At 66.6% G+C, this 23065-nt stretch overlaps 1 protein-coding gene across 6 annotated transcripts in view; it reads right to left on the bottom strand.

Annotated features, from left to right (window-relative positions):
- Positions 1 to 23065, bottom strand: part of ADGRB1 (adhesion G protein-coupled receptor B1) — a 74228-nt gene that overhangs the window by 36285 nt on the left and 14878 nt on the right. For all 6 annotated transcript variants that reach the window (XM_072774712.1, XM_072774708.1, XM_072774709.1 and 3 more), the window contains exons 3-17: positions 14919 to 15077; positions 13313 to 13423; positions 12729 to 12893; positions 12481 to 12645; positions 11911 to 12075; positions 11483 to 11647; positions 11201 to 11302; positions 9880 to 9986; positions 9480 to 9674; positions 9261 to 9329; positions 8515 to 8623; positions 7162 to 7305; positions 6609 to 6684; positions 5751 to 5853; positions 4979 to 5022 (exon numbers count right to left, since the gene is read on the bottom strand). In XM_072774712.1, coding sequence (XP_072630813.1) covers positions 4979 to 5022; positions 5751 to 5853; positions 6609 to 6684; positions 7162 to 7305; positions 8515 to 8623; positions 9261 to 9329; positions 9480 to 9674; positions 9880 to 9986; positions 11201 to 11302; positions 11483 to 11647; positions 11911 to 12075; positions 12481 to 12645; positions 12729 to 12893; positions 13313 to 13423; positions 14919 to 15077 — 1879 coding nt within the window. The remainder of the gene's footprint in view (positions 1 to 4978; positions 5023 to 5750; positions 5854 to 6608; positions 6685 to 7161; positions 7306 to 8514; positions 8624 to 9260; positions 9330 to 9479; positions 9675 to 9879; positions 9987 to 11200; positions 11303 to 11482; positions 11648 to 11910; positions 12076 to 12480; positions 12646 to 12728; positions 12894 to 13312; positions 13424 to 14918; positions 15078 to 23065) is intronic.

The raw sequence follows: 23065 nt of genomic DNA, 5'->3' as shown, positions 1-23065 counted from the left end.
CCGCAGAGCGGACGGTCCGGTCCCGGATCCCACCAGCTCCGACTTTCATGCTCTAACTGAGCAGCTGCCTGAGGGGGAGGCCAGGAGCCGGCTTCTCAGGACCACGGGACCGAGGCCCGGGATGTGCTCTGGGCCCTCATCAGCTCTGTCACCCATCCTCCACGCGTCCTCCCGTCCTCCTGAACGGCTGGGAGCTTGGCAGGGACCCCCCACCCGCCAGCACTCCCACTCCCCCCTCACTGCCAGGGCCAGGCTGCCGGAGGCTGCGGGGGAGGGGTGCCGAGCCATGCTGTCAGCTGGGGTTCCGGAGCCCGAGATCCGGGTCTTTGGCTGGGAGGGGGGCACCCGCCACATAACTTGGGCTTCCGGGGCAGGGGGCTCCAGGGAGCTGTCAGGGCCCAGTGTTTACAGAGATGTCAAGTGTGGGTGTCAAGGCTCTGTGTGGAAATGTGTGTGTATAACTGGGGGCGAGGCAGGTGGAGGGTCTGTGCTGTGGGTGGAAGCCTCTGACTCATTTTTTTCTAAGATGAGCATGTCACATGGTCAACTGTCGCAAGTATCTACAAGAGGAGGTGGCCCTGCAAGCATATGACACACGTATGACATATGTGAACACACACAACGGGTTCCAGATGAGACACACAGTCAGGGTCCAGAGTATGACCAGGGTCAAGGTTCAGACTGTGACCAGGGTCAGGGCCCAGATTGTGACCAGGGTCAGGGATCAAAGAGTGACCAGGGTTAGGGCTCAGTGTGTGATCAGGGTCAGGGTCAGTGTGTGACCAGGGCCCAATAGTGACCAGGGTCAGGGATCAGAGAGTGACTGGGATTAGGGCTCAGAGAGTAACCGGAACCAGGGCCCAGAGCATGACCAGGGTCAGGGCCCAGAGTGTGACCGGAATCAGGGCCCAGAGAGTGACTGGGTCCAGGGCCCAGAAAGTCACCAGGACCAGGGCCCAGAGTGTGACCGGGGTTAGGGTTCAGGGTGTGACCAGGGTCAGGGCTGAGAGTGTGACCGGGTCAGGGCCCAGTGTGACCAGGATCAGGGCTCAGTGTGTGACCAGGGTCAGGGGTCAGTGGTGACCAGGGTCAGGGCCCAGAGTGTGAACAAGGTCAGGGCTGAAAGTGTGACCATGGTCAGGGCTCAGGGTGTGAATGGGACCAGGGCCCAGAGTGTGACCAGGGTCAGGGATCAGAGTATAACCAGGGTTAGGGCTCAGTGTGTGATTAGGGTCAGGGTCAGTATGTGACCAGGGTCCAGATAGTGACCAGGGTTGGGGATCAGAGAGTGACCAGGATTAGGGCCCAGAGAGTGACCAAGACCAGGGCTCAGAGTGTGACCAGGATCAGGGCTCAGTGTGCGACCAGGGTCAGGGCTCAGTGTGTGACCAGGGTCTGGGCTCAGGGTGTGACCTGGGTCAGGGGTTAGGGCTGAGAGTGTGACCAGGGTCAGGGGTCAGTGGTGACCAGGGTCAGGGCTGAGAGCATGACCAGGGTCAGGGCCCAGAGTGTGACCAGGTCAGGGGTCAGAGAGTGATCAGGGTTAGGGCTCAGGGTGTGATTAGGGTCAGGGTCAGTGTGTGACCAGGGTCAGGGCTCAGAGAGTGACCAGGACCAGGGCCCTATTGTGACCAGGGTCAGGGATCAGAGAGTGACCAGGGTAGGGCTCAGAATGTGACCAGGACCAGGGCCCTATTGTGACCAGGGTCAGGGATCAGAGAGTGACCAGGGTAGGGCTCAGAATGTGACCAGGATCAGGGCCCAGAGTGTGACCAAGGTCAGGGCTCAGGGAGTGACCAGGGTCAAGGTTATGTGTGATTAGGGTTAGGTTCAGCTTGTGACTGGGGCCAGAGAGTGACCAGGGTCAGGGCTCGGTGTTTGATGAAGGTCGGGGCTTGTGTGACCAAGGTTAGGGCTACAAGGCTCAGAGTGTAACTAGGGGCAGGGTTCAGGATTCAGTGTGTGACCAGGGTCAAAGCTCAGTATTTGATGAAGGTCAGGGGTCAGCATCTGACCCGGGTCAGGGCTCAGAGAGTGACGAGGGTCTGGGCTTAGAATGACCAAGGGCAGGGCTCAGTGTGTGAGGGGTCAGGCTCAGGGCTCAGAAAGTGATGAGAGTCAGGGCTCAGGGTGTGACCAGGGTCAGGGCTCAGAATGTGACCAGGGTCAGGGCTTAGGGTGTGACCAGGGTCAGGGCTCAGAGAGTGACCACAGTAAGTGCTCAGAGTATCCAAAGTCAAGGCTCACCAGGGCTCATTATGTGACCAGGGGTCAGGGCTCAAGTGACCAAGGTCAGGCCCAGAGTGACCAAGGTCAGGGCTCAGCAGGTGACTTGCGTGAAGGCTAAGTCTGTTATCAGGACAGGGCTCAGTTAGGGATCACGTCATGGAAGGAAAATCACTATTTCTCATCAGATGGCCACTGGCTCCCTGTCCCCAAGCCCCCCAATCCTGAACATGTGCGACACTCTTTCTCATGCCGCCCTGCACACACAGGTCCATGCCAGCAGACTCAGTTCCTAGGTCACAGCTGGAAGCCGACTTGGGGCCCTTGCCCTGGACCCTATGTCAGGTCATCTAGGAACCCCTGGGCTCCTCTGAGCCCACGCATGGGATGAGAAGCACCCCAGCTGGCCATGGAAGGGGAAGGTGCCCAGCGCAGACCAGGGGTGGGGGGTGCGGGGGTGGAGCCAGCCCTCTCCAGCACAGCCCCCCTCCCCCGTGGGTCCCAGGCTGCCCAGTCCTGGGTCAGATGCTGAGTCACAGGCCCCTCCAGGAGGCTCGGCTTTCTCAGAGGTGACAGACGCAGTGCAGCCGGGCTCCCAGGGCCATGCCCAGGACCAGACGGGGAGCTCGTGTGCGAACGCTGACTGGGGCACACCTCAAACGTGGCACAGCTACTGGCACCTCCCTTCTGTCCTCGGGGCCTGGGCCCCCAGGCTCAGAAACCTTCACAATGCCAGGCATCCGGGGTGACCGGGGGCGGGTGGGCCTCGCCGGGACAGTGCGCAGGCTCCCACACCCGAGAGAGGAAGGGCAGGTGGAGCTCAGGGCCAGAGGTGGCCCCAGGATGGGAGGCTGATGCCCCCAGAGGGCGCGTCCGTCCCCGGCCACACGGGGCTCCGGGGACGGTGGCCTGGCCGCACTCTGGGCTGGCCAGAGCTCCCACAGCCCGCGGCCCAGGGATGCCAAGGGGGATGAATCCCACGTCTCTGGAAGGCAGTTTGCTTCCAAGAGCCTGGGAGCGTCCTGGGACCGGACGTCAAGGGGACCACGGCAACGTGGTGCGGCTGTGGGAGCCAGGACGCTGGTGCCGGTCAGGAGAGTGGGAGGCCCCTCCAGTAGGCACGAACCGTGTGGCCCGGGGGCTGCAGCAGCCTTTGAACCGCCCCCCCGGGGAGGGGATGGAGGCCGCGGCGAAGGGCTGGACCGATGGACCGGAGGCCACCGCGCAACCTGCCGCCTGGGAACGCAAAGCTCTGAGGGCCGGCTGGGGCGCTGTGAGCGAGGGCCTGCTTTCTTGCTTTTTCTTTCATCTTTCTGTTCAGACGCCCCATTTTACACCAAGGGGTTGTGCCGCTCGGAAAACCCAGAGAAAAGCACAGGACAATGACCGTAGCCGCGGGCCCCTTGCCGGGGCTGCAGGCCGCCAGCCCTCCCCCAGGCCCTACCTCACACCCCAGGCCCGGAGCAGGACAGGCCCACCGAACCTGCCGACCGGCCCCGCAGGGCCTCGGCACAGGGCCCTGGTACCACCCGCCCCTTTCCAGAATGCTGGTCTCCAGACACTCACATGCACGGTGCGACGTCAGGCCTTTGCTCAAACCTTATCTCCTCAGAGAGGCTCCCACGAACCTGCTTTAAAAGGGACTTCACCCCACCTGCCACCAGATCCATCTGGTCCCACTTCTTGGCAAGTGGCATGACCTGACAGTTTCATAGGAGCCTATAGGTTCCTGCTTTACTGCCCCTCCTCACTGGACAGGACAAGGTTGAGGATAAAACCTGATAGACAAGTACCTTGTCTGTGGTTGGTAATCCCTGGAGGATGGATGGGTGGATGGAGGTGGTGGATGGATAGTTGGGGATGGATGGGGGTGAGGGATGGGTACATGGATGAGGACGGATGGATGGATGGGGTGGATGGATGGGGTAGATGGATGGATGGGGTGGATGCATGATGGATGGATGGATGGATGGATGGATGGATGGATGGGTAGATGATGATCTCATTCCAACAACTTCCAGAGTTCCTATACCGCAGCCTACAACTGGCCCCATCCCGCCTGTTCCCCAGCCACCTGCTCTTCCAGCCACACCTCACATTCCACCTGTCCCGTCCAAGTTCCACATTTTGGCTCAAGGTGTGCTTCCATCTCAATCCCCCCCTCTGCCAGGCACACCAGTCCCCCTGCAAGGTCAGCCGCTGTGGGAGCCCTCCTGAACCCCCAGGACACACACTCAACACTGCACTGCCCAGACCACAAGGGTGCTGCAAGGACCCCCAGGCGGGGGCCAGACTATGCAGACTCACACTTCCAGCCAGCCCGGGGAAGGGGTGCCGGGAGGCGTACGGGATGCTGACGCCTGCACTGAGAGAGACGGGTTGTGACAGGGATGCCCACCCGCCTGGCCCCCCGACCCCTGCAGTGGGGAAGGCCTAGCTCCCACCAGGCTCACCTGACCCACCAGGATCCAGCGCCAACCTCTTTCCCGCCCTATGTCCCCCAATTCTGACCCTCCTCTGGAGGCTGCTCCCACTTTGGGGCCTTTACACAACTCTTTCCTGGGAAGGGTGGGAGGCGGGCTGGGTGGGCTTCAAGCGGCCTCAGAGCCGGAGCTGGGCAGGGAGGCAGCGTGTGAGACACGGATAGAAGGGAGGACACGGCCTCGAGTCCGACTCTGTCGCCCTCCCCTGTGGGCCAGCCTCCCCCGAGCCCACCTGGAGGCCAGAGGCCACGAAGTCCGCGGGAACTTACACATCTGACTCGTCCCACAGGATACAGGTCTGGTTGGTGGTGCCCTGGGAGAGAGCGGGGAGGAGTCAGGGTCACAGGGCCACCCCACCGGCCCGCGCGAGGGTCACTGCCAGGGGCCACCCACAGGCGTGCTAGGTGGACTTTCTGACTCTGCTGTGGCCCCCGGAGATGGGGTCTGAGGAGGAGGAAACGGGCCCAGGGTGGCCAAGGAACGGGCCCCTCGAGGTCCCCAGCTGCGTGGTCTCAAGGAGCCCCCGACCCCTCCCTGAGTGGGGCTGGAGCCCACGACTCTCCACCAAGCCTGCCGCTCACACGTGAGGGGGAGCCCAGGCACAGAGAGGGACGGCAACTTGCCCAGGGCCACACGGTGGGAAGGAGCAGGACCAGTTCCTGCCACGACCCTGGCCTGGGGTTCGGGGCCTGGTGCCCTCTGTCCCGGCTGGGTGACGGCCTGGGCTCCCAGCTTGGCCTCCTGGCCGTCAGCTGCTCCAAGGGCATGTGCACCCCGGCTCCGGTGAGCGGTGGGAGCCCCAGGGAGCAGGGCTTGGCGGGGCTGTGCGGCCGGGGCAGACTCCCGTCAGGAGGGGCCACAGCGCCGGTGCGGCTGCAGACGTGGGTTGAGGTTGGCCTCCCACATCGCCCGGCCGTGAGCCAAACCTCCCCGAGCCTGTCTCAGGGACACGAGCTAATGGGACACCCCAGGCGGCCGCGGGACCGGGTGGGATCAGGGGCAGGAATCAAGCCCGCACAGCCGCACACGGAGGGCACTCACGTTGTACACGTGGGCAAACTCAATCTCCAAGGGCGTGAGCAGGGAGCGGGGCGGGGGCTTCACGGTCACGGAGATGACCTTGGAGTTGAGCACGGTCGTGTTCCTGGGGCAGAGCCGGCAGGTCGTGTCAGGGCCGCGTAGGGGTTCCCCTGGTCCTGGTCCCCCTCCAGGCCCTGACCCTAGCCCCGGCGCCGACCCTGACCCTGACCCTGACCCCGACACCGACCCCGGCCCCACCCCGACCCTGACCTCGACCCCAGCCCTGGCCCTAACCCCAACCCTGACCTCGACCCCAGCCCCAGCCCCAGCCCTGATCCTGACTCTGACCCCAACACCGAGCCCGGCCCCGACCCTGACCCCAGCCCTGGCCTCAGCCCTGACCCCAGCCTACTTCCCGACCCTAACCCTGACCTTGACCCTGGCCTCAGCCCTGACCCCAGCCTACTTCCCGACCCTAACCCTGACCTTGACCCTGACCCCGACACCGACCCCAGCCCCGACCCTGACCTCGACCCTGACCTCGACCCCAGCCTCGGCCCTGATCCTGACTCTGACCCCAACACCGACCTTGGCCCGGACCTAGACCCTGACCCCAACACTGACCCCGGCTCTGACCCTGACCCCAGCCCTGGCCTCACCCCAGCCTACTTCCCGACCCTAACCCTGACCCTGACCCCGGCCCTGACCCTGACCCCGACCCCAGCCCCTGACCTCAACCCCAACCCTGACCTTGACCCCGGCCCTGACCTCGACCCCGGCCCTGACCCCGGCCCTGACCCTAACACCAACCCCAGCCTCGAGCCCGGCCCTGGCCCCTCCCGCAGGCCCCCGTGCACCCCGTCTCCCGCCGCCTCCCACCTCTGCAGGGCCAGGAAGCTGCCCAGGTTCCTGTAGAGCACGGTGCCCACCACGAACACAGACGAGTCGTCCGCCTCTGGAAGAGGGCACTGCCGTCAGCCTCTCCCACCGCCTCAGCCGCGGCCTTGCTCCAGCAAGGGAAGCACACAGCCCGGGGGGGGGGGCTCCTGGGTCACGTCCGCCCCCGTCACGCACACAGCACAGCCGTCAGAGCTGGCATGGCTACCTGGGGCCCCCGAAGTGACCCCCGGGGGCCGGGCAGGGTGCGCTTCTCTTCTTTGGAGCCAGCGTTGGCTCCCGTGTGCTTCCGGGTGGACCCCTTCCCTCCCCGCGGTGACCGGGCCTGTTGGTGCACTCGGCAAAGGCTGCCCAGGAGCCTCCCAAAGCCGGAAGGGCAGGGAGGGCTTCCTGGAGGAGGGGGTGACCTCAGGAACACTGAGAAGAAATGAGTGCAGCGCTGGCCCTTGAGGCCGCAGGTCGGACTCCAGAAGGAAGCCTGTGGGTGCTGGGCCCTCAGACCCCAGGGCCTGAGTCTCCCGCAGGGGCCCCTCACCTGCCAGCCCCGTGGAGAAGACGCTCTTGGACACGGTGACCCTGTCCTCCGGCACCTTGGCCCAGTCGCCCGTGGCCCGCCAGCCCTTCATGGGGAAGCTGATGTCTGTGGCTCCGCTGGCTGGGAGCTTATGGATGCTAAGGACTGGGGCAGAGGGGGCGGCCCAGAGACAGCAGGGACAGACAGACAGACACACAGACAGCCGTTGAGCAACCGGAGCCTCGGTCCCGGGGCCTCGCCTCTCACAGGGGCCAGCCCGGCCACTGTGAAGACCCAGGCCGTCCCCCACAGGGCCGCAGGTGGCTTCTGCACTCCGGTCCCTGTCCCCTGGGCCCCCTTCCTCCCCGGGCTGCTGGAGCCCAGGCCCCCCCTCACAGGGCATCCCCGGGCTCTAGCGCAGGATGGGGGGGGGCTCCCGCTATCTCCCTGGCCCCCTCCCCTGGCCTACCCATGTCCCCTCTCCCAGCACCCCGTGGCCTGCCCTCGTAGGTGTCGGGGGACCACAGCCTCCCCGGAGGTGCCCAGCTACCCCTGGCCTTCGCCCACCTTCTGCCCCGACAAAAGCCCACCCCAGCCAGTTCCCACCTCATCCCTGCCTTTGCTGTCACGGGGCCCCCTGCCCGTGCACCCTTGCCCCTCCGTGACCCTGTGGGGCCCACTCCGGGGACCAGGGCACCTTCCCCACAGGAGACCTAGGACAGAGATGGGGCCCAGTGGATGGGATATGGGCCTGTGGGCCGCGTCGGTGTGTGGACCTATGGGGCGTGTGGGTACATGAAGTGTGCGTGGACGTGAAGGGGGGTGTGGGTGTGGGGTATGTAGAGGATGTGAGGCAAGGGCATGTGGGTGTGTAGGCATATGGGGGCGGGGTGTGGGTGGGATGTGGGCTGACGACCGGTGAATACGTTAGCTGCAGGTGTCTGGCAGGATAGGCGGGGTGGTTGACCTCCCAGGCCCCGGGGCATTTGGAGCTGTCTGTGTCCCCAGGGGCGAGCACTGGTTGCTGTCCCGTCTGAGAGACTGGAGGGTGCGTCTACACTGGGTAGAGCCAGAGACCCTCTGACGAGACCCTTGGGGTTGGAGGCACAGAAGGGCCGGCTGCACGGTCCCGAGCAGCGAGGACATTGGGGGTGCAAGTACGGGCTGGCTCTGGCCCGGGACTCGGGCTGAGACACCCCACAGTCCTCCTGTGGGGTCCCGATGGGCCGTGGTCATCATGGAGCAGGGGCCGCATCTGCATGAGGCCGTGAGGAGAGCCGTGGAGGGTGTCTAGCCGCTGCCTGTTCCCGTGGATGAGGAAACTGAGGCAGGAGGGCAGCCCAGGGCTGAGGAGAGGGCCGGGCGGGGGCTCACCCAGGTTGTCTGTGACCTGGTACGCGTCCCGCAGGTCTTTCATGCGGAAGCCGATGACGCCCACAAAGTCCTCCACCAGCCGGAAGAGCTCCTTGGCGTTGGGACCCATCTGGGGACGGGGTGGGGGTAGGGCAGGGAGCCTCAGAGCCGTGGGGACCGCAGAGTGAACTGAGGGTGTCATCGAAGGCCCCTGCACCCGGCCTGGGACACGGCCTCCCAGCCTTCTGCTCCTGCACCTGCGGCCCCCCCATCCAGGGTCCTGACACCCATCCCTGGGCACTGAGGAGCTCCGGACCCACCCTGGGAACCAGGCTTGGACCTCAGAGTGTCTGCTGACATTTTGTGGAGCACAACCTTGAGCCCTGAGGGGCTGCTGTGCTCGTGGGCAGGGGCCCAGCCTGGAAACAAGGGTGGGGTCTCTGGGTATCCCCAGTCCTTACACTGACTGCTGTCCCGGGGTCAGGAATGGTGGCAGGTTCCAGGTCAGTCCAGGAGGAAGGGGGGCTGACCATGTCCCCGTGACTCTGACACGTGCCACGTCGCCAACACCTCTGCCCACTCCTGCCCCTGAGCCCACTGAGCTCTGGTGGGTGGGGAGCCAGAAGCCCAAAGTCACACCAGCTCAGAGGTCCCGCTGGGGTTCGAGCCCTGGGCCCCACCAGGCTGGCCTGGGCCCCAGGGAGGAAACAGACATGCCTGTGCCCGCCCTGCTGCTCTGACCACGGGGCCCAGACTGGTGTCCATACCAGCTGGGCCTCCTCCCACTTGTCCCGGTTCTCTTCTGCCAGCAGGTTGCTGATAATCTGTACAAAGTTCTAGAAAGAAGAGGAAGAAAGGCCAGTAAGCAGAGGAGGCAGCAGAATTAGGGCTCAGTGTGCGACCAGGGTCAGGGCTCTGAGGCTGGAGCCAGGGACCCCCATTCCCCTTCCCAGGCGCCCTCCCCAGGCTGCCCCCTGGGAGCCCACCTGTGCGTCCCCAGGGGTGGGGCTGTAGTACGCCCTCCGGAAGATCTCAGTCATGTTCCTCAAGACATCGATGGTGGAGAGGAGGTCCCCACTGTAGCTGGTCCCGTCCTGGGAGATCTCCACCAGCGTCTGGATGACCTCGGAGACCCCCTCCCCGGGCAGCCCACGCTGAGCCTTCGCCAGGTGCTCCCGGGTCTGGGGGAGACGGAGGGGGTTGGGTGCCACGATTCTGCAGGACACGTACCCCCAGGCTTGGGCCTCCTGCAGCCCCCGGCCAGGGGCCATAGCTGACTCGTGCCCACAGGCCGTGCCATGGGACACCAGCCACAGGGCTGGGTCTGTGGCTAAAGGGCAGTGGTGGGTGCCGGGCAGGGCGGGACACCCCAGAGCCTGCTCTCACCATCATCTGGATGTTCCGATAGTCGATGGAGACACAGCGGATGTAGGTGGGGGGCTCCCAGTAGGCGATGCCTTCCTCGTCCAGCTCACAGCGCCGCAGGATGAGGCCTGGGGAGACCGCGGGCCACGTCTGCCTCCAGCGCGGGAATCCCACTCCCCGATCCTAGACTCCAGCCCCTCCAGCCCCCAGCGCGCCCAGGGGCCTTCCCTGGTTCTTTCCTTCCACACGTTTAGCGGCAGCTCCTGTGGGTCAGCTGCTGGGCCAGGGACACAGGACCCGACTGCGTGGAGGGGGAGGCCTCAGCCAAGTTGGGGGCCTCTCCCGCAGCCCCTCTGGACGCAGAGGCCCTGCAGAGCCAACAGCCTGGGCCCTGCCCAGCTCCACCCGCAGAACAGCGGGGGCCTCAGCTGGCCTGGGTGTCCTGGGACACTGACGAGCACTGGGCGTCAGCTGGGGCACGGAGCATCCTCCCAGGGAGCAGCCACCAGGGGAGCGGGCACAGCTGTACACACACACGACAGTGATGACCACAAGGAGCTGCCACTCGACAGGAGCCACCGGGTGGGAACGGGCACCCGTTCCATATCGTGGACCAGGATCACAGGGAGGGACGATCCGGTCACATGTGCAGGCAAAAGGCTGGAGGTCATGCCATCACGTGACCCGTGTTTTCTTTGCTTCTCTGGATTTGCAAGGTGCTCCCAGGAATGTGCAAACAAACGGGGGTGGGGCTCGGATACACCCCCCACCACTCTCCCCGACCTGCGTGTACTGCCCCACCCTTTCCTTCGGACACCCCGTCGGGAGAGCCCCCAATGCCCTCCTTTTGCAGAGTGAAAATGGAGGCTCAGAGAGATCGAGCCCCTTCCTGAACGTCACACGGTAAACCAAGGTACACAAAGCGCTGGCATCCCCTCAATCAGGGGGACAAAGAAGACCCAGCCCTTCCCCTAGGAGCACATCCTGCTTCTCCACAGCCCCCCAAAACCCTCCGCAGGGTGCATGGGGATTAAGGCTGCTGGCACTCAGAGTCAGCTCCCCCCTCAGGGCCACCAAGCCCAGGGCAAGTGCACTAACTTCCTTGTGAGTCAGTTTCCCTCCTATAACTGGACATCCCACGCAACGGGCTCTGTGCAGAAGCTGGCTCTTGGTGAGCGCTCGGACGCCGTGAGTGGCTGGCCGCGTGGGTCCCGGCCGTGCTGCCCTGGCTTCAGCGGCATGAGCTGACCGCTCTTTGGGGCCGGGCCCGGAGGGCATCTCGGTGCCTCCCTGTGAGGATGGGACGGGAGCCCATGCCACCTGCCTCCCCCCCAGCCCTCACCTGTGGCATTGCGGGGACACCGGACTGCGGCCACCTCTCCTGCTGGAGTCTCCTTCCAGACCACTGTGCCAAAGTTGTCCTCATCACAGATCTCGTGGGGCTCTGTGGGGGGCCAGAGGCAGCAGGTGCGGCAGGGTATGGGAAGGGGGGCCGTGAGCTGGGGGCAGGCTCGAGGGCCCTCTGGGAAACCCGCTGTCCCGAGGCAGAGCCATTCCCAGCCAGGCTAAGCCCCAGGCCCGCCCAGCAGCTCAGAGCCCTGGGGACAGGACAGAGGACACTCACCGGGACACCGCTGGGCGCTGCACTGCCGATACTCGTCCTGTGGGCCCTGGCAGGCTGCTCCCCCGAAGAAGGGACCGGAGCATACACGTTCCCGGCGCTGTGTGCCGCCCCCGCACGTGACACTGCAGCCGCCCCACGACGCCCAGGCCTGCCACTTCCCATCCACTGCGGGGTGCGGCCAGGCACGGACAGGTCCGGGAGCCACAGGATGAAGAGACACAGCGGCCAGCCCAGCAGGGGGATGGAGCAGCAGGGAGCCATGAGGAGAGAAGAAATGGAGAGCGGGGAGCAGAACCAGAGCTCAGCTCGGTGCAAAGAAAACCAGTGCCTCCCGCGCTGGGTCCCTGCGACCACCCCGGTTTTCCCACTGACACACCCCCCATGCCCGCAGGGTCCTCCACCCACAGGCCCCGGGGCATGCTCCTGACCTGGGCACTGCTGGAGGAAGCAGTCTCGAGTCTCCACCCAGTGGCCCTGGCATTCGGCGCCCCCATAGGAAGGCCCGTTGCACTCCCGGGTGCGCTGCTGCCGGCCCTGGGAGCAGCTGGCGGAGCACGTGCTCCAGCTTGACCACTCATTCCAATTTCCATCCACTGCCCGGCCCGGGGGAGAAAGGGGACGGGAAGCCAGCGTGAATACCCAGGGCCTCACGCCCAGCCTGGGCCATAGGTGTGAAGGCCTCCGGGGGCCCAGCAGCCCACCACACGGGCCGGGCCACAGGCGAGCCCAGGGATCTCGCCACCCAACACCGCGACGGGGACAGGAGCCTGGGTCACCAGTGTGGATGCCCCAGGGGCCCTGCCACACCACCATGAGGCCCAGGATGTGGGTACGACCACTGGGGGCAGCTCCCCCACACCCATGACCCATGAGTGAGAAGGCCCGAGGGTCCCGGACCTCTAGGCACCCCAGCAAGTCGGCCCTGGACTCCTGGGGCCCTTCCCCTCTCCTTCCTTCGCCTGTGCATCCCCTGGGCCAGCTCCCTCCCTCTCACCTACCAGGACACAAGGCGATGTTGCAAAACTTAGTTTGCTTCTCGGGGCCCTCACAGGGGTTGCCTCCAAACTGGGGGGGCCTGCAGGTGCGCGTGCGGTCTCGGAAGCCACGGCCGCAGGTGCTGGAGCAGAGGCTCCAAGGTGACCACTCGTCCCAGGCACCATGCACTGCAGAGGGGACCGGGGAGCGTGGCTGGGCTCAGCAACCCTGGGAGGCTGCCCCCCCCCACCCCCCTGCCCTGCCCCCTCACCTGGACACACAGCCGAGTTATTGCACAGCCGCTGCTCACGCAGGGGCCCGCTGCACTGCGTGCTGTAGGACGAGGACACGCAGAAGCGGGTGCGGGTCTGCCAGCCTTCGCCGCAGGTGCTGGAGCACACACTCCACGGGGACCACTCCTCGGCCGCGGGGTCACCTGCAGGTGCAGACCGACAGCATTGCTGGCCTGCCTCTGTGCTCACACCCCCCGATGAGGGCTGCCTGCCACCAGGCTCCTAAGCCCCAGGGGTTCGAACCCGGGCTGATCTGCGGGACTTGCCATTTCCCCTACAAGGCTGAGAGGGCCCTTGGGTGACCTTGTGCCGCCGTTGGGTCCCTGGGGTCTAGCCCCACACAGGGCCCTCGCCTCGCACCAATCCCTAAACAGTCTGCTTGGAGATAGGCGCCTGGCACCTCAGAGGTTGATCTAACGCTAAGTCATTAAGGTTATTACGTAGAATCAGCAGCAATTAATACAACGATATTTGCCCAAAGACCTCGTCCCCTGAAACCAACCTTCCCCTGTAGTGTTCTAGGACAATCGGGGGCAGGTCCCCCCTGCCCACCCCCGCTCACCTGTCTGCGGGGACGGGAACCCAAAGTGCTGCAGCTCATCGCCCAGCTCCTCGCGCCGCCGGGCGTCTGTGGACCGCAGGGACTGGCTCCGGGAGCTGGTGCGGCCGGCGGCTGCGGGACGGGCTCGGGTCAGCGTCCAGGCCGCTGCCTGCAGCAGCTCCCTGGAATTCTGGAGGGGCGCTCTGGGCCCTGTGTCCCTCAGTCCCCGGCCAGAGCGGGGCCAGGCGGCCGACCCGGGCCATGCGGCCCCACTGGACAGCTGGGAGACCCAGAACGGGGCCACTCTGGCCTGATGCCAGCCCCCTGCAGGTCACCTCGTGCCTCCCCCCACCCCCGGGCCCCTTCCTGCTCTCCTCCGCCTGAGTCCACAGGCACGGCCCACAGGACGGCTCCTCTCAGTGGCAGCTGCCCTCTCCTGCTCAGCCACCCACCAGCGCTCCGGCCTCCCAAGCCTGGCCTCCCGACACCCCAGAGCCCTCCTCAGGTTCTTGAGAGCCGCTGCTCTTCCCAGGAAGGTTCGTGGGGGAATAAACCACCTGGAGGATGACAGTCTCATTACAACTTGTTTTAAAATTATGGAAGCGGCTAAAATATGCATAAGGACGTTAAAGCCTTATTAGAGAAATTCATTCTGGAGTCAGGTTCAGGCCGAGGCCAGCAGGTCTGGCCAGGGCTCCCCGCGGGGGGTTGGAAGGGGCAAACCCACAATGGGCCCTAGTGAGCCCCCCAGGATGCCCAACTCGGCAGGGGAGGGGAAAGCTTAACCCCGGGCGGGACGGGGCGGGGCGGGTTCCACCCTCCTCCTGGGTCCGACCTCACCTACCCGCCCTCGGCCACCTGGACCTGGCCTCGCCCCGCCCCTGGCCCCGCCCCGCAGCAGGCTCCCCTCCCACCTGACCCTGCCCTCGAGGCTTCCCGCCTACCCGGTCCCACCCCAGCCCCGCCCAGGGCTCCGCCCTCCCCTGTGGCGCCGCCCCCTCCCCGGGCTCCTCCCATGTGGCCCCGCCCCTGGCCCCTCCCTCCCCTGTGGCCCCTCCCCTCCTTGGCCCCGCCCTGGGCCCCCTCCCTCCCCTGTGGCCCCGCCCCCACCCCGCCTTGCCCCCGCCCTGGGCTCCTCCCTCCTCTGTGGCCCCGCCCCCTTGGCCCCCGCCCCGGGCCCCTCCCTCCCCTGTGGCCCCGCCCTGGGCTCCTCCCTCCTCTGTGGCCCCGCCCCCTTGGCCCCGCCCCGGGCCCCTCCCCCCCCCGTGGCCCCGCCCCCTCCCGTCCTTGGCTCCGCCCCTGTGGCCCCGCCCCCACCCCGCCTTGGCCCCGCCCTGGGCTCCTCCCTCCTCTGTGGCCCCGCCCCCTTGGCCCCCGCCCCGGGCCCCTCCCTCCCCTGTGGCCCCGCCCCCACCCCGCCTTGGCCCCGCCCCGGGCTCCTCCCTCATCTGTGGCCCCGCCCCCTCCCTGTGGCCCCGCCCCCACCCCGCCTTGGCCCCGCCCCGGGTCCCTCCCTCCCCTGTGGCCCCGCCCCCTCCCGTCCTTGGCTCCGCCCCTGTGGCCCCGCCCCGGCCCCCTCCGTCCTCCCGGCGCCCCCCCACCTTCCGCCCGTGCCCCGCGCACTCACGGCCGCAGGCCTTGCGGTTGCACAGGCGGCCCTCCTCCAGCACCCCCTCGCAGCCGCCCTCGGCGCCGGGAGCCGGCAGGCAGGTGCGCGTCCGCGTCTGCAGGCCTCCCCCGCAGTCCCGCGTGCACTCGCCCCACAGGGACCACAGCTTCCAGCCTCCTGGGAGGAATCAGAGGGCGGGGCTCAGGGCCAGGGGCGGGCCAAAGGGCGGGGGTCTTTCAGGGACTGACCCGGGGGAGTCTCCCCGGCAGGGACTTAGGGCGCAGGTCCCGCCCCCGCCAGCCCGCCCGGGAGACCGCCTCGCTCGCTCGGGAGGGGGCACTGGGAGACGAGTGCAGGCCTGGACAGGTCCGCAGAGGCCGGCAGGGCCAGGAGGGGCAGAGGTGCTGGGGCAGGGCCTGCCTTGGGGGCCTGGTGCCTACCCCACTCCTCCCGGGTGTCCCACCAGGTGCCAGGCCACGATGCTCTCCAGCTGTGGAGGCCCTCTACGGGGACCTGTGCCAAGATCTCTACTGGCTTTGACCCCCGGGGCCCCAGTGAAGGGGCTGGACCCAGAGCTGGAACCCCAGGGGTGTCCAGAGTGAATGAATGAAAGGAAGACAGCCCCGCTGCCGGGGCATGGCTGCCTCTCGGAAGTCTGTGGGGTAGGCACCAGGGCAGGGGCCCTCACTCCTGAACACAGCCGCAGCCCCTGGGGGACCCCTCCCCGTGGTCCCCCGTCCAGTGTTCTCTGAGTCCCCCGCCTCCTGGCCACGATTCCCTCACTGCACGCAGGGACGCCACTGGAGACCAAGGCTCCACACCTGGTGGCCGCACTGGGGTCGAAGGCCCCCACACCCCTCCATCCACCTCTTTCAGGTCCTGAAATGAGTCTCCTCCATCCGGGTCCTGTCGCCCCCCCCCCCCAATCCAGACCTAATATCCCTGAGGGTCTGAGCCCCTGGGTGGCCCGAGTCCACACAGGGCACTGAGGGGCCGCCGAGGGGCCAGTCACAGGGAGGCTGTGCATCCTGGGCCGGAGTGTGGGGGCCGCATCCATGGGCTGGGGAAGGCAGCTTCTGTCCCAAGGCCGTGCTCAAGGGGCCCGGGCCACTCTGCTGCCTGGGCTTTGGCCGCTGCCATCCGTGTGTCCTGGGGGTCACCGGGGCCCCTACGCTCCCATGAAGCAGGATGGGAACACACTTCACCGAGCACCTGCTCTGGGCAAGCACCCCGACCTCGCTCCCACTTACGAGGTGGCCAGGAAACAGTGGGGTGCATCGCCCAGGCCCAGCACTGGAACCTGCCCTGGGCTCGCCCGAGGCTGAAGCAGGCAGCGGTGCAGGCCAAGGGCAGGTCACCCCTGGCCTGTCGGCAGGACCCCGGGTGCCTCTCGGAGTTTGGCTTTTGTCTGTGGCGTGGGGAAGTAAGCCCCACCACATGGGGAATGAGGGCTGCGGAGACCCCCGAGGGTACCCAGAACCGGCGCTGAGCCCAAAGGCCAGGATCACGTGGCGCCCCCACCCCACCCCCGCCATGGGATGGTCAAGTCCCTCCCGCCTGGCCCCTGCCTCTCATCTGAGGACCGGGGAGCTACTGCCCATACTGATGGTGTGAAGATAAACGGCAAGAAGGGGTTCGGAGATGATGGGTGTGGGCAGTCAGTGGGGTCAGGGTGGCCCCCAGAGCACCCACTCTGATTTGTCAGGGGCGCGGTGTCCAGGTGACTCCTGTCCGGCCCCCATCTAATCTGCGGATGGCCCCGTGGGAGGGCCAGCGCCCCCCATTGCCTGCAGGCCTGTGCTGGGAAGCCACCAGCAGGGGGAGCCAGGGGCGGGCACAGGGGAGGCTTGGCGGCAGGCGGCACCCACCCTGGGCCGGGGGGAGGGGGCAGGGCACCTCTGCCAAGGGCACACGGTGCCCCCCCTCCCAGTGGGCTGGTGCCAGGCGGACGGGGTGGCAGGTCGGCAGGGAACCCGCGGAGGGGCTGGCTCGGACCTCAGTGGCCGCCCCTCTGGGTGGGCTCGGACCCTGCTCTCAGGGCGCCCAGATGTGCTGTGGGGCCTGGGAAGGGCCTGCCAGGGCCACACGGGGTGGAGCAGGGCTGCATTTTGCGTGGTTCTTCGCTCTGGGGGGGTCTGGTTTGAGCCCCTCCTGTGCCTCAGTCAGACGCCCTCATGGGTCACTCTGTTCCCACAAGAGACACCTTGTGGCTCCCCCGTTCATAGGAGAAGACCAAGGCCCACTGAAATGGGGTGCCCGTGCCCCCCGGCTCGGAACAGGCCAAAGGGGAAGGGACCCAGGATGTCGGACCCTCCAGGAAGGGCTGCTCCTCCCCCAGCCACCAAGGCCAGCTCCCCCAGGGGACGCCCTGCGCAGGGGAACCCCGCCCCCGCCCCGCCCCCACCAGAGGGGGGCCTACTCCGGGACAGGTGCTCAGCACAAGGAGCCTTGAATCCCAGCCCACCCAGACAGCCACTTTCACCCCATTTACAGCAGAGGAAACTGAGACTCACAGAGCGGTGGTCAGGACCGCCAGGGGCTGGGGCGAGGCCCCCCTGAGGGTCTGCCTGAGGAGCAGGAGCCCCGGAGGTGCACGAGCCAGGCTCTCTAGGGCTGAGCGGGACCATACACATGGGTGATCCCACAGAAATGCCACTTCATCCTAAACCACCAACATCCCATAAGGACTCCAGAGAGGCGGCTGGGTGCAGGAGCATGGGAGCAGACCGGGGGGCCCCGGGAGAGGGGTGGGGAGCCCCTGCTGTGGCCTCCACAGGCACACGGGCCAGGCCAGGTGGGCGGCTAGGGCAGGTGGCAGACTTCGGGCCTGGACCCCAGGGGCAGGGGGGGGGCAGGTGCAGATGGGGAGACCGTTACCTCCCGCCGACAAGGAGGAGCGAGCGCCCCGTTACAAGCCCCCCTCCAGGGGAGAGCTGCCTGCCAGGACTGCCCACAAGCCCCAGCCGGGGCTCCAGGCCCTACTGGTGTCGCCCGCGGAGGCCGTCCCAGCTCGTCACGCGGACCCGGAGGGCCCGAGGGGGCCGGAGTCCAGGGAGGCGGGCCGGAGACGGGTCGGGGGGCACGTCCCGCCAGTCCTTCCTGGCTGCCCCAGCCCAGCCCCCACAAGGAAGCCTGAGTGACGTGGAAGCTGGCGGTGGGTGGGAGAGAGGGTGTCCAAGCCAGGCTAATTGGAGGATGCCACTCGGTTCCCATGGCAACTGCTGCAGAGCTCAGAGTTTCAGGATAGACTCAGGTTAGGCCTCAGCTGCCAGCACACCCACTATTTCAGGGCTGGTTACCTTGGTGACCCAGGTGGTGGGGGGGTGAGGAGGAGGGGGCGAGGCAGGAGAGGCTGGGGAGTGGGGCCACGGGCCCAGAGGACGGGCTGGCCCCCGGGGGCGGGTCTCGCCCTGCACCGGGATCCTCGGGATCCTCGTGAGACTCAGCTGGGGCCCGGGCGCGGGATCCCTGCTCCCCTCACGCCCCGAGGCCGGGTCCCCGTCACACACTGTCCCCAACCTTGGCCGCGCTCAGGCCACTGACCCACACTCAGGGGATGCTATTCTTGTTACTGTTTTTATTTTTAACGTGTGTCCCCGCACACGGCTGCCACCGGCTAGATGGATCGCCCCGAGCGGAGGGGTCCCCCGGGAAGCGCCCCGGGCCTCGGTGCCCAGCAGGCTTCCCGGGGCAGCGGACAGTGGGCCCGGCTGGGGGGCCGGCCCTCCGGGCGGAAAGAAGCGCATTCTTTCCCGCACTCAATGCCCCTCTGTCTCGGCGCCTCATTTCCATCTCATTAACGGATGAATGGAGCCGATTAATGGCCGCTGGGGGCGAGGGCCCCTTCCCGCCCGGCGCCCCCGCCTGGAGGCTGTGCTGCCCCCAGTCTGCGCCACCGGCCCCCACCTGGCTCCCCGCTGCCTGCGGGCTCCCTGCAGAGGAGGAGGGCCGCGCACTTCCCGGCGCCTCCGGCAGAGGTCTCCCCAGCCCCGCAGGTGGGGGCGGCCCCGGTCCTCGTGTCCTCGTGTCCTCGCCACCGGATCCCCAGGGACCCGCGGCAGGTCCAGCACCCCCAAGAACACCCCTGCCCCCCCAAGCTGGGCCTGTCTAGAGGCCCCCAGGCTCCTCCTCTCCCACCTTCTCAGGGATGTGCCAAGGGGGACGCTGGGGACAAGTCGGCTCCCTGACGCCCCCCCAACCCTACGCCTGTCCACAGACCCTCACCCCATGGCCCTGCACGCGCTGGTCCTCCACCGGGGCCCACGGCTCCCGCTCTCAGGCCCGGGGGGCCAGCGGCCCACTCAGCCGCAGCAGGTGCCGTGGGACCCGCTGCCCGCAGGCCCCGTCTCGGGTAGGACAGGGAGGACAGGGACAGCTCTTGCAAGCGCCCGCGCTAGCGGCTCCATCTCCGTCAGCTTCACACAGACCCGAGGACCGGGTCGTCCGGTCCCCTCTTCACAAAAGGGAAACGAGGCTGACCTAGGTGGCTGGCTTGGCCTCATCTGCGGGGCTACACGCTTTCTTGCTGCTGCTCATCCTCGTCAGGCAGGTATTTCCCGCCCTGGGAAGGGTGTCCTGCCCCAGCTCTGCCCTTTGGTGACCTGGACGCATCGTTTCCCCACCTTGGGCCTCGGTGGTTCCACTGACATCCCTCCTCACCGTCTTTCCCGGATGTGGAGCCCAAACAGTGCCATAGTGTGTGTGCTGCAGCCCTGGCCGCCGGGCGGAGGGAGCGTGGGGCGCACTCTGACCTGCGTGGGAATTGCCCTGAGGCTTCCACGTGCGCATCATTTTCATGGGGTCACATCCTGCTATTTTCTCTGGGATGGGCATTGTCTACAATGAGCCCGAAACCTTGTTTTCTGGATTTTTATAATCGAGTCCTTGTACAAAAAGAGCGGCATCCCAGGCCGGGATGATAAGCCTAAGTCCCTGGCAGGAAGGCTCTGACACCCTCCTACGCCCCCTCCCATTCCCCGTCACCCCCAAACTCCAGAGGCACGGCTCTTCCACCTGAATTCCCATCTTCCCTCCACATTCCAAGCCCAGCCTCTGTCTGGGTCCCGTGGACTCCAGAGAGGGGCTCCGGCCACTTCCTCCTGAGGGAAGTTGGGGGAAGGCCTCCGAAGCCCTGCAGGGGCCTGTGTGTCAGGCAGGGGCACCCCGCGGAGTGGGGACCATCCTGCAGCCAGGGCTGCGCCTCGGGCAGGGCTGGCTCCTCGCCCCACATCACGGCCTTGTCCCCCTGGAGGCCACTCCCGCTGCGGCCCTGCACCCCCACCCATGCAGGCACGTGATGCCAGCGGCACACGCACACACCAGGACACGGACACACGCGGGGACACGCGCGCACACTCGCTTGCTCCCGGCCCCCTGGATGCGGCTTTTTCATTATCTTATGTGTCGCTTCTGCAATAAAATTCTTTAATTAAAACATGAATATTTAAAACAACCCTTGAGAGAAATGGCCCCGTCTCACCAGAGGCAGAAAAACGCAGAGACACTGTGGGAAAGAGGGGGATAAGACGCAGGAGCTGGCCCTGAGAGACCCCACAAGACCCCGAGAGACCCCAAGAGAACCCGAGAGAGCCCACGAGACCCTGAGAGACCCCAAGAGAGCCCGAGAGACCCCAAGAGACCCCGAGAGAGCCCCGAGGGGCCCCGAGAGACCCCCGAGAGACCCCAAGAGGGCCCAAGAGAACCCATGAGACCCCGAGAGACCCCAAGAGAGCCCGAGAGACCCCAAGAGAGCCCTAAGAGACCTCAAGAGACCCCGTGAGACCCCAAGGGAGCCTGAGAGACCCCACGAGACCCTGCAAGACCCCTAGAGACCCTGAGAGAGCCCGGAGAGGTCCAGCCAGGCGGCCAGGCAGGCAGGCAGGGGACAGCTGCTGTGGCCTGAGGAGTGCTCGCTGGGTCGGAGGCGTGACGCGGCCATGTGGCGCTTGGACAGGCCGGGCAGGGGGAGGGCCGAAAGTGGGCCACGGGCTGGCCAGGCCTCCTGCTCACTCCCGGCTCCGCCACGCGCGGCCTTCCCGGGTGCAGATGGAGGGACGTGCAGGCCCCAGCCTCCCCCGGCCGGCGTGAGGGGGCGAAGCTCCCGGGGCACCTGGCTCCGCGACGAGCTCTGGGGTCTGCAGGTGCCTGCCGGGCTCGGCCACGTGTCTCCTGACGGTCCACGTGCCACCCGCACGCGTGCACACGAGAGCAAGCTTCCCGGCAGAGCTTGTCCTGGGAGACGCCCGCAGCCAGAGCCCCAGGGAGCAGGGCCGGCTCCGCTGGCGGCCCGCCCCCCGCCGGCTGTGTGACCCCGGCTGTGGCCCCAACCTCTCCGTGCCTTGCCCCAGCGCACAGGCACTCATCCAGGGCCCGCTGCGGGCCAGGCGCGGGCGGGGGGCGACGTCGGGGAGCAGGGCAGGAGCTCTGCCCGGGGGTGCTTACAGCCCAGCAGAGACACAGCAGGGCACGGACCCAACAAAATCGGGAAATTATCCGCGTGTTCACGGGTGATACGTGCAGCGTACGGGGGTGCAGAGCGGGACTCGGACTGCTGCCATGTCACACAGCGCGGTCAGAATTGGTTGAGAAGGTGGTGTCTGAGCAAGGACCTGAGAGAGGGAGCCCTGCGGTATCTGGGGAAGAGTGTTCTGGGCAGCAGCTGGTGCAAAGGCCCTGGGGCAGGAGGGCTCGGGGACCCCTCCCAGCGGCTGCATTCATTCATATGCGCTGCTTCAGACACAGAGGAAGCCCTCGGGACGCGGCTGCTGTCAAAACTACTAGGATCACTTCACTCCCAAGGTCCCAGAAGCATCCGGGCCTTCTGGGTGCAGGGACGTGAACTGAGCTGTGGGCTGCGTCTGGGCCGGGTGACCGCGGGCTGGCCGGCCTTGCCCAGGGCAGGTGACCCCCTCTGCACGGCAGCCAGGCCCAGCCCATACACCCCACAACTGTCCTCCCACCGACCGCCAGCCCCGGCCACGGGCCCCGTTGCTGCTGCATTGTGCCTGAGGCGCTGAAGTTGGCCCTGCCCAGAGCCCTGGTCAGAACACGCACGCCTGAACATGTGTACGTGCCACGGGTGCTCGCCTGCACACGCTCACGCTCCAGCACACTGTACACACACTGTACTGCACACGTGCACATGCACACACCAACTGTGCATGCGTATGTAACCTGCACGCACACGCACATGTGCAGGCTCAATATCCTGCACGCACATGCCACGCAATATCCTGAACGGCCTTGCACGCATGTACACGCCATGCACACGCAAGCACGCACCGATGCGAGGCACACGCAAGCACACAGACACGAATTCACCTGTGTGCACACACCGGTATCCAGGGATGCACAAATATGCAGCATGCACATGACACAGGCCCTCACCCACGCACTGCACAGGGCACACGTACTTGCACACGTGCACACACGTGGGTGAACGCAAGTGCACTCACACACCCCTTCCCGTCCCCTTCTGAGCACCACCGCCAACAGGCCCTGCGTTGGGATCCCCGTGCGAGGAGCCCTGCAGGCCCAGCCCCGTGCCGGGTGCCCCCGTCCTGCCGCCGCCTCCCCGCCCGGCCCGCTGGCTCCCACCTGACCACCAACACAGGCTGTGCGATGTCATCGCTGCCGTTGTTTTTGCTTAGAATCACTTCCACGTGGTCTTTATCCCTCACGCAATCAAGGAAAGATTGTTCTTGCTCTTTCCCTTTTAAAGATAAGGGCCCGAGGGGCCGACGGAGCGGCTGGGACTGGGCCAGGGCTCCCCGCGAGGGCAGGTCAGGCTGACCTGGTCCTGTCCTGCTGCTGCAGACCCAGAGCGCTCCGCTCCAAGGATGGTCCACCTGGGGGACCCCTGGGCATCCCACACTGAAGCCCCACTCTGACCTCTGGATCTTCCTCCCGGCTCCTGGCTAGAATTGGGGGTGGCCTAGCCAGCTCCTCCCCCGTGTCCCGCATGCCCCCCGGCCCTCCTCCTCCCGCTCGCCCGGCCAGCTTCAGCTCCCTCCTGGCCGCTGTCCCGTCCCCAGGTCCCCTCTGAGCCCCCGTGCCCTTCTGCATTGACAGCCCAGGGACCCTCAGCGCCTGTCAATCACTCCTCTGCTTAGAGGCCCAGGATGCAGTACGGAGCAGCTCGCACGGGACCTGGGGCCTCGTACCCG

The sequence above is a fragment of the Canis lupus genome, chromosome 14 (assembly GCF_048164855.1).
Source record: "Canis lupus baileyi chromosome 14, mCanLup2.hap1, whole genome shotgun sequence".
NCBI lineage: Eukaryota > Metazoa > Chordata > Mammalia > Carnivora > Canidae > Canis > Canis lupus.
This window is presented reverse-complemented; position numbering and strand designations above follow the sequence as displayed.